The 15,400-nt window shown below is 42.3% G+C and overlaps 2 protein-coding genes across 2 annotated transcripts; one reads left to right on the forward strand and one right to left on the reverse strand.

Annotated features, from left to right (window-relative positions):
• Positions 1-1,094: 1,094 nt before the first annotated feature.
• Positions 1,095-3,828, reverse strand: phf5a (PHD finger protein 5A). The gene is made up of 4 exons (XM_026177210.2): positions 3,645-3,828; positions 3,353-3,376; positions 1,398-1,564; positions 1,095-1,290 (listed from the first exon to the last, which is right to left on the reverse strand). Exons 1-4 carry the CDS (start codon positions 3,811-3,813, stop codon positions 1,201-1,203), a joined length of 450 nt encoding a protein of 149 aa, XP_026032995.1. The 5' UTR covers positions 3,814-3,828; the 3' UTR covers positions 1,095-1,200.
• A 2,921-nt stretch (positions 3,829-6,749) lies between these two features.
• aco2 (aconitase 2, mitochondrial) lies at positions 6,750-14,857 on the forward strand. Its single transcript, XM_026177209.2, has 17 exons — positions 6,750-6,900; positions 7,925-8,067; positions 8,384-8,642; positions 8,731-8,823; positions 8,915-9,073; positions 9,155-9,305; positions 9,848-9,952; positions 10,092-10,183; positions 10,708-10,813; positions 11,043-11,200; positions 11,312-11,385; positions 11,854-11,965; positions 12,049-12,327; positions 12,425-12,616; positions 12,697-12,829; positions 12,918-13,039; positions 13,141-14,857. The coding sequence occupies exons 1-17, from the start codon at positions 6,865-6,867 to the stop codon at positions 13,273-13,275; spliced, it is 2,349 nt and encodes a 782-aa protein (XP_026032994.1). The 5' UTR covers positions 6,750-6,864; the 3' UTR covers positions 13,276-14,857.
• The last annotated feature ends 543 nt before the right edge of the window (positions 14,858-15,400 follow it).

Here is a 15,400-nt window from a genome sequence, read left to right on the forward strand (position 1 = left end):
CCATACCTCAGGAACAGGGGGCACATTAGTTCACTGGACTTTTTTGGTCATCAATGGATTTGAGTGAATGAAAATGACTATTCTGATTCTTGACAGATTTAAAGCTATTGTTGAAATTGTGACGCACTAAGCCTCTAACTAATCTGCTTATCTCAGAGTAGTTTGAGGAGGTGGATGTTCTAAAACAGGGGTCGGGAACTCCAGGCCTCAAGGGTTGGTGTCCTGCAGGTTTTAGATATTACCCTGGGTTAACACATTTAAATCCAATGATTAGTTCATTACCATGCCTCTGGAGAACTTCGAGGACATGCTGAGGAGGTAGTTTAGCCATTAAAATCAGCTGTGTTGGATCAAGGACACATCTAAAACCTGCAGGACACCGGCCCTCGAGGCCTGGATTTCCCACCCCGTCCTAAAGCAACCCAGGTGGTGCTGCTGAGAGAAACTACAGGAAATGTCAGTAAACATGTTCAGTATCTCACATATTACTGCAATATGTCAGATTGATTCCTTTGTCTTTTTTCCTTCCCCGCTTTGGGGTCCTTAGGGACTAGAAAAGCGCTATATAAATACAGGCCATTTACCATTTAAATTTTGTGGCGTTTCCTATAAAGAGTGTTTGTTTTTTTTTAACCAGATGTGTTTAGTGGAGTTTCATGTATGCACGCATAATCAGAGTATAAGAAACAGGAAATCATCGCAATCATTGCTTTCGTGTAAGGTAACTAATACTCCTCAGCTGTACATGGACCCAAACCACAATATAAGAGAGACTGAAGCCCCTCACTGAAAGGGGTCAAGGGTCAAAGGGGGTTTCTTTTATTCGCCACCCATCTGTACCTTTTTAAATGATTACTAAAAACAGATTTACGTTTAAAAAAAAAAAACAAAAAAGAAAAACGATATTTTTTTACAATGAAAATGTTATTTCATTTTGGCTCTTGCCCCCTGTGTTCAGCGGTCCACAGAAAGTGGGAGTATTTATACCATTAATGGTAACAGCTCAGGTCTTTCCAGCTCTTTAATTGCCCATTTTTGTGACGTGTTCACTGATTAATTAAAAACCTTGAACGCTAACAAAGCAGTCATAGAAAAAAAGTACAAAATTGAGTTTTATTGACAAATCAAACAAAAGTTTTTTTGTGAGTTTTAAAGAAAATCTGAAAGACTAAACGTTGCACTGGGTCGTCGTGGTCGCGTTCACCTCTTCTTGAAGCCGTACTTCTTTCGTTCATAGAACAGATCTGTTTTGGAGCTGCCCAGGTTTACAATCTTAGGACATCCATCTCGCTGGAGAGAGAAGAGAAAGACATTTTTTATCTTAAAGAACAAGTCTCTTGGATATTTTGCTGCTTCAGTATCCGGTGTCAAAGTGAAGAGAGGAGCGGGAAACTCACATCTTTCTCCTGGATGGTGCATTCTTTGCAGTAGTAGGCGTCGGACACACCAGGCCCCCCACATATGACGCAGCGCCCCTGATAGGAGCCGTAGTTACACTCATCGCAAATACGCACCAGTGTGCAGGGTCTGACGTAGGAATCACAGATGACACACTTTCCATCACCTGGACAGAGAAGAGAGGAAGAAGAAAGGTTTAAACTTGCACCGGAGGAATTTGAGTTTAGACTTGTTTGTGCATTTTGGGGTTTTTTGGACTAAATAGCTGAGACAATAGGAATTTACAGATATAGTGACTATGTTGACTGTAGAGTTTACAAATAAAACAACAGCAATAAAATCAATGATTAAAACTAGAGATTAACATCTATACTCTGACTTATTTTCAAAAGCAAAAAGGTCATGTCTGCCGATACACCCCCTGGGTGGTCATAGAGAGTGGTGGGGTTGAGAATAGTTCCCTCCCTGCTCTTCTTTCTTCGTCCTCTAATCAGCGAACCAAGGTCAATCATTTTATAGTTTCGAACTGCGTTAAAATCTTTAGTCAGATCAAAAAAGGTTGTGCTCTACCAGACACTTCGATCCATACACCAATATATTGTAATCATGCATTTCCACCCTCATGTTTAGTCGCCTCTTTTGAGGTCTGGACACAGAAAGGTATTATTACTCTCAAAGACTTATATATTGACAGGCAATTTGCATCATTTACTCAGTTGCAGAACAAGTTCTCTCGCCCTGCGTCACATTTTTTTCATTATTTACAGATAAGAATACTCTGACGAACATAGTTTCTTAATTTTCCATCTCTTCCGGGAGAGGGGTCAATTTTTACACTCCTTCTGAGCTCCCCGGATTCTAAAAAGTTGGTTTCTGGTTTTGTGAAAGCTTTTTCAGAGTATTTAAATTTTAAATATGACTTTTTGAAGATGGCATGGGAGGAGGAGCTTGGTTTGCAAATTGGAGATGAGGTGTGGGAGAGGAGTCTGAGTAAGATTCATTCTTGCTCTATAAATGCAAGGCATCAGTTAATTCAATTCAAAGTAATTCTCAGACTTCATTACTCAAAAACTAAACTGCATAGGATTTTTCCTTCTATCAGTCCGATATGTGATCGTTGTAAACTTGGAGAAGGCTCTCACTCATTTATTTTGGACTTGCCCTAAACTGCATAACTATTGGTTGGACATTTTTAAATGTTTTTCTGATATCTACAATTGCACATTAGATCCGGACTCAATAACGGCATTGTTTGGATCTTCCTCTTCCCTTTTACACCTCAGCTCTGCTGCACAAACTACAGTTTTGTTCGGAATAGTAATTGCTAAGAAAATTATCTTGACTCTCTGGAAGTCGGATATTGTACCTCAATTCAAAATGTGGCTAATAGAACTGACTGCTCTACTGCACATGGAGAGGATTAGGAACACATTAGCGGACAATCTTAGTAATTTCTTTGTTGTGTGGCAGCCATTTTTAGATCATGTATTAAAACAAAGCTCTCTTTGATCAATCGCAAATAATTCAGTCTACCACCATAGCGTTTTATTTCTGTTTATTGTCAGTGTTGAAGTAGTATTTTTGTTGTTGCAGTGTAATCTTTTGCATTATATGTGTGTTTTTGCCCTTGTTGTTGTGTTGTCTGTTTTGTTTTATTGGTTTTTTTGTTTTGGGGGGGGGGGGATTGTTTTTGTGTCTGTTTTGTCTTTTCTTTTATATCAAAAAAAATAATTAACATACATTAAAAAAGTAAATATTACTGGTGTAATAAATAAAAAAAAACCCACACAGATTAAATACTGATTGTTATGAACGTGGTTATAAAAATACAATTAGGTGATTAAACTTGAAGTTAAATAAATTAAACAAAAATATGACATAAACAGACTTTAACACTAGTTTAAAATACATGCCGTTAGTTGTTCCAGATATTCCTCACAGATAAAACACTTACATTTCTCGCAGAGTCTCCCGATTGCTGCGGGATAGAAACGAAACAAAGTCAGTCAATGTGACAGGAATTCACACAAAAAACAAACCCCACTTTCTTCTAGTTACGATACCCTTCTAGCCACCAGAGCCCACAGACCTGCAGACACTTCCAGGCTAACACATTTTCAATGAAATCCACGCCATGTTAGCATGGATGCTAACGCTATGACCTACAAAACAACAACAAGGGACTTCCAGACTGCAGCAAAATCCACTGTGCCGAATACTGAAACGTAAAATGAGTCCAAACTTACCAACACCAGCTTGTTTTCGACAGAAGATCAAATCTGGATGATGTTTAGCCATCTTCGATTTACGTAGGTAAAACGCTTCTCTTTCTTTTTCTTCTTCTTCTGCTGCTGCAGCTGGTTCTTCTTCTTCTTTGTCGTTTTTTGGCAGTTGGCAAACAACGATGTGGTGCATTACCGCCACCAACTGGCTTGGAGTGTGGGCCGGAATTCGCTCATATCAAATAATCGGAAAATAAATAAAATAAATAAATACTACAGGATATATATATCCATTCATACAAATGAGTTTCTTTTAGAAACTGAAACAAAGCCATAAAACGTTCATATCTAGAATTCCTTTGCAATAAATCCTTTATATCTAGCTTAATCCCCACCAGATTTTGAATCAGTTGTGCTCTTTCTTCCTGATAATTTTGATTTTGGTTTAATTTATTCCACTGCGATTACATTTCCCTGTTTGACGTTGCCCTATAATGAACAGTGTACTGTTTAATCCAGTGTGGCCAAATCTGAATCAAGATATTATTGTCTCCTCTCTCCTGGTCCTCCCTGTGCTTCTCATGTTTCTTGTTTTCCTTTGAATGGAATAAAACCATCTCCCTGTCCTCTCCTCCTCCCACAGCTTTTTGCCCTATTTCCCACATTATCTCTTTTATCGTACTCTTCATTTCAGCTTTGCTAATACTGACAGTTAAACTTGATCTCCTTTAGCAGCCTAATATTAATTTGATCTATTTGGATTTCTATTGTTTTCCGGGTTGCTGTCCATCCAAAACTCTTTGACTCCTTCACCTCCTTCTGCCAACAAGGTTTAATTGTTTCCATTGTGGGGTGATCTTTTCATGGGAAAATATGTTAAATGGTAAATGGCCTGTATTTGTATAGTACTTTACTTGGTCCCTAAGGACCCCAAAGCGCTTTACACTACATTCAGTCATCCACCCATTCACACACACACACATCCACACACTGGTGATGGCAAGCTACATTGTAGCAACAGGTGCCCTGGGGCGCACTGACAGAGGCGAGGCTGCCAGACACTGGCGTCACCGGACCCTCTAACCACCACCAGTAGGCAACAGGTGAAGTAGGACACAACAACCGAGACTGTCCAAGCCAGGGCTCAAACCAGCAACCTTCCGATTACAAGACGAACTGCCAACTCTTGAGCCACGATCGAAAAAATTTAAGATATGACACATTGATGCCATGTAAAGTAGTCAGTGTACAGCTCTAATAACAGTGTAAATTTGCTGTCGCCTCAAAATAACTCAACATACAACATACTCAACATCTAGACCGCTGGCAACAAAAGTGAGTACACACCTAGGTGAAAATGTCCAAACTGTCCCCCAAAATAGCAATATTTCGTGTGGCAACCATTATTTTCCAACATTGCCTTAAAGCGTTATGGCTTGCTAATCACCTGCATGTGCTCCAGAGCAGCGCATCTTGAGATGCTTGACGATTGCTCTCCAGATTCCTTCATCAACTCCTTACGTGCATTCATAGCCATCAGAGGTACAGTTCTCCAGATAAGATGCAATCGAGGCACAAACTATGTCAGCACGAGCAATGATTTACTGAAGAATTTAAAGAAAGACATCAAGCAGAACTTTGAAAACTGGACAGCGAGTTTCTCATCAACACCCCAGCACCTAGTCATATGAGTTGTGTCTGGGAAAGACAAATTATCATTCGCAAAGTGTACTCACATCAGCCCTTGAACAATGAGCCAAACAACTTGACAGCTCCTCTCTAAAGACATTCCAGTATGAAGTCATGGCAGTGATTAATAGCATTATTATTTTTTCCCTCCTCCCTCTTACCTGCTATTAACAAGTTCCTGTCTCTTAGGATTCTTGCTTGTTGGACATCCCCTTGGACATCTTCTTTTTCAGTTCCCTCGATACTGCACTTGGACTTAACTGCATGTTCTCATCCTCCTTCCTAAACTTCAGTATTATTTTGAATTCCTCTCTTACTATCTTCTTCCAAACTACAGCACTCCCTTCATCTGAACTTCTGCTATCGCCCGTTTCTAATTTGGCATTCCAACCAAATTTTCATCCTCTCCCCACTTACTACCTCGTCCTCGTCCTTTCCTAACTCCGTTCAGTCCTCTATACCCATATCATCCTCATCCTCTACCTGAGTCGACATTTCAGTCCAGTCACGACCCAGCTTATGCCATCCGCCGTTCACCTTCTTGCCCAGCTGCTGAGATCGGCAGCACCACCCGAGTCCATAACATAGAAAATTGGGGGCAATTTGACCAGTTCAATTCAGTTATTCAAATAATCTCCAGCTGCAACAGTGAAGTGGTTTACATGTGAATGAAAACCACCACAGCTATGAGTCCATGATCTAATACGAAGTCAGGTGAAAAAAAAGTTCACCCTTACTGAAGCAGTCATGTGAATTCAGAAGGATGCTCTCTGTTTCGTTATCATCAAGTTGTTTCTTAGTCGTTGTGTTTTTCCTGCTTCGTGCTTTTGTTTCAGTTACTGTTACTTCAGTTTACCACGGGCCCCGCTGTTCCCTGTGTGTTGTCAAGCCTCTGTCGGTGATGTTACCCGATTTTAGTTATTTCCTGTTTCATTTTGGCAACCTTTGTCCAGTGCATTTGGTATTTTGTTTTACCTTCCCTGTCTTCTTTTCCTCATTAGATGCACTTGTGTTTCCCGTTACCTGATGTGTTTTTATTGTGTCAGTCTCCCGTTTGTCCTTTGTCATGCCCTCCCTGGATGGTTGTGTGTTTCCTTATTTCACGGTTCCTTGAGATTTCTATTTTTTTTATTTATTTTATGCTTCTGATCAGCCACTCCTTGTATTTTTGTCTTTCTGAAAGTTGAGCGTTAAAGCTGTCCTTTGAGCTGATGTTCTGTCTCAAGTCGTGCATTTGTGTCCACATCCTGCCTGGCACACACGAATTTTGACACTCAGACTAGCTTCAGCTAGTGTTAAAGTTCACGACAGTACAAGTAGACTTAACAAAGATGGCTTGTTTGTAAGCGTTACCAGGAAAAAGCCTCTTCTCTCTATAAAGCAGCACAGCTTAGCCCTCTACTGCATGACTTGTTTAATTTTTTTTCTCCACTAAGCGGCAGCACGCTTCGTGTCACAGCTGGACGTTAAACTCCAAAGAAGAAGAAGAAGAAGAAGGCCGCCTTACAATTGTGTTACGTCATCACCGACCCTCACATCTTTGTCAGTGAACAAAATGGCAACTTACTGTCTCACGGTCGCTCGGCTCCAGGTAAGAGACAAATTGACTAATTTCATCGCATTTGTCCAGCCGAGGCGGATGCCACCTTCTTTATGAGATTTAATAAATCTGACTGAATGCTGTGCTGACCCAGTTCAAGCACCGAGAGGCTGAAGTGGAGAGATAAGCTGAGACACTAGCACTGCTTAGTTGTCCAGGTCATCGTGTCCCGGCTGCTCTGAACGCATCTAGCTAGTTTGACTCAGGCTTAATAAATCACGACTATAGTGACTCCGTTTACCGGGCGTTACAGTGGCTGTTCGGAGCTGTCTAATGACCGTGGATGGCTCGGCTGTAATTGACAAGTTTTGGTTTTAACAGCAAGGTTAACCGCAAGGTTAGAGCTCCCCGCATACGCACAGAGAAGCAGCCTGCAAGACAGGGAAGTAGATATGAAATAACAGAACATATTCTAGGCCCAAAGCAAACATATTTATTCAGCTAGCTTTATAGCCGAGTGATGTGTGTAATACATGCAGTAACCGCAGGTTTTCTTGTTGGCCAAAGAGACCAACAGGTGTCAAAACTCCCATTATATGAACCCGCATTGAACTGTCACTGACGTTTATTAGAAGTCACATGCGGCTTAAAGCGAGAGAGAAGCAATAATAAACACTCAACCTTGTAAATCAAGTCTCTCACACACATTTTATGGTTTTATTGAATTACTGTACTCACATTAAAGAGCTTCAAATTTTTGAGGGGACGTTTGACACTCTTTCCAAAGGTTGACAAAGTATTTTTGGCAAGTCTTCTGGGGAGGGGCGGTGACTCTCACATGTGACGCTTGAGAACTGGGAGCAAAATAGCATTCCTAAGTTAACTTCCCATTCTGGATGGTTTTGAGCTTAGCTGTTACTAATCCTGCTCTTCCAGCTGTGCCTCACAATGATTTTCAAAAGACGACCAAAGTGCTAAAAATATTTACACTCAAGTAAATCCAGATTTGTGTCGAGGAATGGTCATTCTCTGCTTTGTTGTTCTGCTAACACTATGTTTGTTTTTATGTCTCCAGCTGGCTCTGGGCCATGGTGCACGGCGCCTGCACATCTCCACAGCGTACAGAGCGAAGGCCAAAGTGTCCATGAGCCGCTTTGAGCCCACTTCCTTCATCAGCTACGAGAAGCTCCAGTCCAACATTGACATTGTGCGAAAAAGGTCAGCACTACCCTGATCTGCTCTATATTTGCTCTGGCACACATCAATGTTTCCTGCAACACTCGGCTTATCTGTTTGAATGCTTGGGCTGTAGTGTTTGTTTTCCCTTTAACAGTTTCTCGTCATAGTTGTAGTGCCATTTGTTATCATCAACTACACAATCCTCCCTCCATGTCCCTTTTTTTAATGTGTTATCTGTGATTTGGGAGATTGTAGTTCTGTCACGCATCTACTCATTACATTTTCCTCACTGAATCTTCTTCTGTTGGATCTTACAATCTCCCGAATATTTTTATTTATTTATTTTTTCCTCCAGGCTCAACCGTCCCCTCACCCTGTCAGAGAAGATTGTGTACGGTCACCTCGATGACCCCCACAACCAGGAGATCGATCGCGGCCGCACCTACCTGCGCCTGCGTCCTGACCGCGTGGCCATGCAGGATGCTACTGCTCAGATGGCGATGCTCCAGTTCATCAGCAGCGGGCTGCCAAAAGTGGCTGTGCCTTCCACCATCCACTGCGATCACTTGATTGAGGCTCAGGTTGGAGGACCCGAGGATTTAGCCAGAGCAAAGGTAAGCCATGTCCATTTCCACACTGTGGCGACTTCTTCTCATTAAAATATAACCTGAAACTGAGCTGTAGACGCGACTCTCTTCATAGGACGTGAATCACGAGGTTTACAACTTCCTGTCCAGTGCTGGGGCAAAATATGGCGTTGGCTTCTGGAAACCTGGCTCTGGAATTATCCATCAGGTATTTTTTACTAAACGTGCAAACAGAGCTTCAGTCAGACTATGACAGCTGTGATTATTGGGCTATAACAATGCTTTTTGTGTATTAACAGATCATCCTAGAGAACTATGCCTATCCAGGAGTAATGCTTATTGGCACAGATTCCCACACGCCAAATGGTGGTGGGCTTGGTAGCATCTGCATTGGAGTGGGTGGAGCTGACGCTGTAGATGTCATGGCGGGAATCCCCTGGGAGCTCAAGTGTCCCAAGGTTAGCGGATTGCAAAGTTCATCTTGCTCTTTTTTTTTCCTCTTTTTTTGTCATTTCATTAACGTTCTGTCTTCCTCTAAGGTGATTGGCGTGAAGCTGACAGGCACCCTGTCCGGCTGGACGTCTCCTAAGGATGTCATCTTGAAGGTGGCCGGCATCCTGACTGTAAAGGGAGGCACTGGAGCCATCATAGAGTACCATGGACCAGGAGTCGACTCCATTTCCTGCACGGGTTAGTAATCAAAAGCTTATGAGCTTGAAAGTGTTCATACAGTACAACTTCCTGTACCGAACACCAAGAAACAGCAGGATCGGAATGACTTGCTTAACCCTTGTGAGCACTTCAAAAATCCATCCTTTCATGATCCGCCCCAAAAAGTGCTCTAAAATATTATATATCAATATTTTTTTCCACTTTAAATGAGTCAGTCTTTTAAAACTACTTCTTCTTAAAATATCCATATCAAGTTTTAATTATATTTTCATTGTTTTAACCCTTTAAATCCCAGTTTGGGTACATGAGCGCCCTGTTTTTTAACAGAAAAAAACTAAAAACTTAAATATTTTCCATAAAAAACATTTGAAGTAATATTTGATAGTTATTATAATTAGGCCTTTAGATGGTCCAAAGATTGGCACCAACATTCATTTTGATCCATTATTATTTTTTTGTGCAGGAGCACATTTTTAAAAATCCATCCTTTCGTGACCCTCGGGACCAAAAATGGTCCCAAGTGACCCCAAGGGTTAACTACAGCCTGTCTGTGTGTGCAGGAATGGCCACTATTTGCAACATGGGAGCAGAAATCGGGGCAACAACCTCCGTGTTTCCTTACAATCACCGCATGAGGACCTACCTGAAGAAGACTGGACGTGCAGGTGTGTGCTGAGGTCACAGCTGATGTGTTGGCGTCCTTTTTAAATACGTTCATAATCACCTAGAGAGTGATGGAGACCTGCAGAGTTGTGTCATTTTAAACTCTACTCATTGATTCCATCTCCACGTGTCTGTTCTCAGAGATCGCCGCTGTGGCTGATGAATACTCGGATTTGTTGGTACCGGATCAAGGCTGCGAGTATGACCAGATCATCGAGCTCAATCTGGACGAGGTGCGTCCCGTTTTAAGTTGAAACAGAATGCATGTAAAAGATGGCTATAGCCACTGTGACTTCACCAAGTAAATTGTATGTATTTAAAGAAGTTTGACCATCATGATGTTGGACACTAAACACACTGTTGACTTGTATTAGCTGATTTGAGGCCTAGTAGACAACTGCTCACCTAGTTGGTGCCTACCCATCACTCGAAGAGGCCACAGGCTTAATAATTGACCCTCTTAGGCTTAATACAGTTTTCAGACATGTTTTTTGTTGTTGTTTTTCTGTATTACTGTCAAGTTACATTATCACAGAATGGTCTGCTTTGTTGTCATTTTTCTGCCCCAGAGGTACTATCAGACTGTAATATCCCAGAGTGCTGTCACAGCTTTTCAGTATATCTCTAATTACCTTCTGCACCAACACAACTGATCATGACTGTAACAAATCAGAAGAGTGCAAGGGAGAGATGCATACACGCCCGTAATGATGAAGTTTGTGTGGTCCATTCAGCATTGTGCTGTTTGTTCGTGTAGCTGAAGCCCCACATTAATGGACCTTTCACTCCTGACCTGGCTCACCCAGTGTCTGAAGTCGGTGCTGCGGCTCAAAAGAACGGCTGGCCGCTTGAGGTGAAAGTTGGTACGTAACTCTCCACTGATGAATAAGCTTCAGGGCTTTGTTTGTACTTCATGTGATTATGGACTTCTAATTACAGAGCTCAGATTACAATTACAGAGCTCCTTTAGCAGTTACATAAAGCTACATTTAGGTGCCTGCTTATTTAGAAGGAGATGCGCATGTTTTGAATTGGGGGATTTTTACAGTAGATGAAGTTATAAAGTTGCTTTTTTTTTTGTTTGTTTAAAAGGTCTGATCGGCAGCTGCACTAACTCCAGCTACGAGGACATGGGTCGTGCCGCCTCTGTGGCCAAACAGGCTTTGGATAAAGGCCTGAAGTGTAAAGCACAGTTCACAGTCACCCCCGGCTCAGAGCAGATTCGTGCCACCATTGAGAGAGATGGATATGTGAGTGTCGGCACACGGAAGCAGCGGAGAGTTGCACTTTCATTACAGTAACAACAGTCTAAAGCAGTCTAAATTTAACCCTTTTTTTTGTTTGTTTTTGTTTTCCTGCAGTCAAAGATCCTTGGAGATGTTGGAGGTGTGGTCCTTGCAAATGCATGCGGACCCTGCATTGGACAGTGGGACAGGTAGATGCTGTCTCAAAGTGTTTGACTGCTTTGACTGCATACCGAAAAAAATGTGTCTTAACTAGTGCCGTCAGCGTTAATCTCGTTAAAAGGACGTTAATGCCATAACTGCATTAACGCAGCAAATCTCAGTTAGCGAGTTAGCGTGGATTGCCCCGTGCGTGGGGCTGCACGGCGTCAACGCGTTAGCGCGGTTAGCTCGTTAATGTGTTAGTGCCGTCCAGCTCCACCCACGGGGCGATCCGCACTAACTTGCTAAATGAGATTTGCTGTGTTAATGCAGTTATGGCATTAACGTCATTTTAACGAGATTAACGCTGACAGCACTAATCTTAACATATTAAAACACTGCTTCTATTAGCTAGCTAAAGACATTCTGTCTTCCCGTTCGGTGGGCTTTGGTTTTAGAGTGGCTGTTGCTCTGTGGAGCCTTGACTTGGGAAAGTGCAATCTTTTTGTTTGTTTCAGGCGCGATGTGAAAAAGGGAGAGAAGAACACCATCGTCACCTCCTACAACAGAAACTTCACTGCCAGGAACGACGCTAACCCCGCAACGCACGCGTTTGTTACCTCCCCCGAGGTAAACCCACAGCAAATCAGCCCACACTACACACAAGCCTCCTTTTCACAGCTTAAAGCTTCCCCTCTCCTCTCGTCCATCAGATCGTTACTGCTCTTGCAATCGCTGGCACATTAAACTTCAACCCTGAGACAGATTACCTTACAACCCCAAGCGGGGAGAAGTTCAAACTGGAGCCCCCAAATGGAGATGAACTCCCATCCAGGGACTTTGACCCTGGCCAGGACACCTACCAGCACCCTCCTGCTGATGGCAGCAGCCTCAAGGTGGACGTCAACCCTCAGAGCAACCGCCTGCAGCTGTTGGAGCCCTTTGACAAGTGGCACAGAAACGATCTGGAGAACATGCAGGTCCTCATCAAGGTGAGGGTCCTGAAAGGGCATTGGTCTGTCAGATTTGGCCCTCAAATTCTGATCAGAGTCAAAATGTTTATACACTGGGGTCTGTCTATCTGTGCAGGTGAAGGGAAAATGCACCACAGACCACATCAGCGCCGCAGGACCTTGGCTGAAGTTCCGCGGTCACCTCGATAACATTTCCAACAACATGCTGATCGGTGCGGTCAACAGCGAGAACGATGCTGTCAACAAGATCAAGAATCACCTGACAGGAGAGTATGGAGGAGTCCCTGACGTGGCTCGTCACTACAAGGTAAAGACCAGAAGGAATCACTGAGTCTCATTTAAAACCAGAAATCTCTTCTGACATGCTTTCTGTCATGTTGCGTGAAGGCCAACGGCATTTCCTGGGTTGTGGTTGGTGACGACAACTACGGTGAGGGCTCGAGCCGAGAGCATGCTGCACTGGAGCCCAGGCATCTGGGAGGGAGAGCTATAATTGTCAAGAGCTTCGCCAGAATCCACGGTACTGCACAAACACGAGATGAGCAGAGGAATCGTAGATAGTAGCGTCACTTAATTCGCACCTCAACCTGATTTTGTCATATCCTCAGAAACAAATCTCAAGAAGCAGGGCCTGCTCCCCCTGACCTTCAGCAACCCATCAGACTATGACAAGATCCGCCCCGACGACAAGATCTCCATCAGAGGACTTAAAAGCTTCGCTCCAGGAAAGGTGAGCGGGTGAAGAAATACTGAAAAAGCAGTCATAAACGCGACTGATATTCTTGCTAACAATCATGTCTTCTCCTTTTTTCTTTTTCCCATCCTTGGCAGCCTCTGACCGCAGTCTTAAAACACAGCGACGGCACTGAGGAGACCCTGCAGCTCAACCACAGCTTCAACGAGACACAGATCCAATGGTTCCAGGCGGGCTCCGCCCTGAACAGGATGAAGGAGATGCAGCACTGAGAATGAGGAAGATGATTGTCAGAGGGGGGGAACCGTGGTGAAGATTGTGAAGAATAAGGAGGATAAAGTATAATGATTATTTCATCGTCAGCATTATCTTACAGTTCTGGCTGATTTAATGTGTCTGTATGCCTGTAAGAGTTAAACGTAGAGCCAAGTGTGAAGCTAATGTTCACCGTGGAACAGTTTGCTCCGATGTTAAAATTTAATTCATCAGTACAGAGTTATTGTAAGCAGCCATGTTTCAGTGAATCATTGATAACCGGTTAGAGATTCTGTTATAACAAAAAAAACGAGGGACACACTCGCACACTTTGACACACTAATCGGTGACATAATACGCTGCAAGCTGATGCTCTGCTAGTGCGTTTGCAGTGTAGAGGGCAATCACCTTATTGCTTTAGGATTGTGTTGACCTCTGCATGGCAATGTTTGGCTTCATCCAAATTGTCCCAGTGTTATTCCAAAGTTCACCCTAAACAGCTAAAAGCTGCCGTGCATTGCATGTCTAAGCCCATTTAGTCCATTTAGTGAAGGTCAAAATCCAAATGTTGTTAAGCCATATGCACGTATTTATTCCCCCTGAAGTTTAGCTCGTCTGCCCCCTGGTGGCCACGAGGATGTGGTTTGCTGCGTAGCAGGTCTAGCATCTTCATATAAATGCCCACTTTAACACCAAGTTTGACATCTTTTCCTTTATCTAGGAATTTGATCTAGGGCATTCTGGGAAACTTAGCTTAGCTGCAACATGTGGGACGCACTGAACATCAGATTACTGTGTATCTAACTGTGAGAGGGGGTCCTCTGTCTGGTTGTACTTCATTACAGTACATATTCATTTTAAGACCCAAAAGACGGTGTTACATTTCATGCTGTATTTAAAAAAAAACAAAACAAACAAAAACAACAAACCACATGCTTTAATGCTGCTCGTGGATACAGTGACTGGCACTCTTTTTTTTCTTTCCTTGCTAATATCACAACCACTATCCCTAAACTGTTCCCAGTCAGTCCTTGTGTCTTTACAAGATCAAGCACTTCAGCCGACCCACTCCCAGTTATTTATGTGTTACTTATTTATTTTTTTTCTGCAGACTTACCTGCACCTCCATAAAAGCACAGGGTTAACTTGGACCTCTTCAAACCTATATCGTCAGGTTTTTGGTTTAATTTTTTGTTTTTTTGGAGGGCTTTGGTTTGCTGCTTCTTTTGTTTATTTTTTACTCCACCAATAAATACGATGGCATTGTTGGGGAAATGCTTAAAATAATTGTGACCAATCAGAGTTTTAAAAAACATGTTAATGAGGACACTCATAAGAAACCCAGACCAGTGATCTGTGAGGGTGTCAGTTTAATTAAAGGTCCCTCTGAAACCTTCACATGACAGAGTCTAATGCTTTTCCAAACTTCCTGGTACCCGATGAAGCTCACATCAGGTGAAGGATTTAACCCCTAAACCAGTGTATGTCAAATGTCCGCTTTAGTGTGCTTTCTGTGTTCTCTTCCTCACAAATGATCTTTTCTGTATAATAGAAATGCAGTGGGTTGTACAAACAATAAAAATTCACAGATCTCACTTATTTGCCTGTGTTCTAGTGATGTGACTTCATATGAGCTGATTTCTTCTTTTCTCCCTCTTAATAAATGTTTTAAAAAAAACATCCTCACAATATATTTCACACATTTGGAACTAAAAAGGAGACTACAGAAAGCGAGGTTGGTCTTTGATTTCTGATATTCTGGATTGATTGAAGACCTTTAGATTCCTAAAGTTAAAAAATCTGTAAATAGTGGTGTAGTCAGATGGGTGTGGATCTGGGGGAATGTGACATATTTTTACACACGACTAACACTATGGTAACCTCATTTTTTATTTTATTTTTTTTAAAATAAATCCTCTGGTCCTTTTCCTCTAAGCCAATCAGTTGAAAAACATGTTTGCAGCTATTTTAAACAAAGTGTCAGTTCTGAAATGTCACAGAAACACGGGATGGCTATAAAGGCCCGAAAACGATTTTCAGGGAGGAAATTTTTAGTTACAAGACAGTGAAGATGTGTAACTGCAAAAATACAAGCTGCAGCTGTAAAGAAATTTAAATACATATTTAATTCCTGAGATACTG

This window comes from Astatotilapia calliptera, chromosome 8 (genome assembly GCF_964374335.1).
Source record: "Astatotilapia calliptera chromosome 8, fAstCal68.1, whole genome shotgun sequence".
NCBI lineage: Eukaryota > Metazoa > Chordata > Actinopteri > Cichliformes > Cichlidae > Astatotilapia > Astatotilapia calliptera.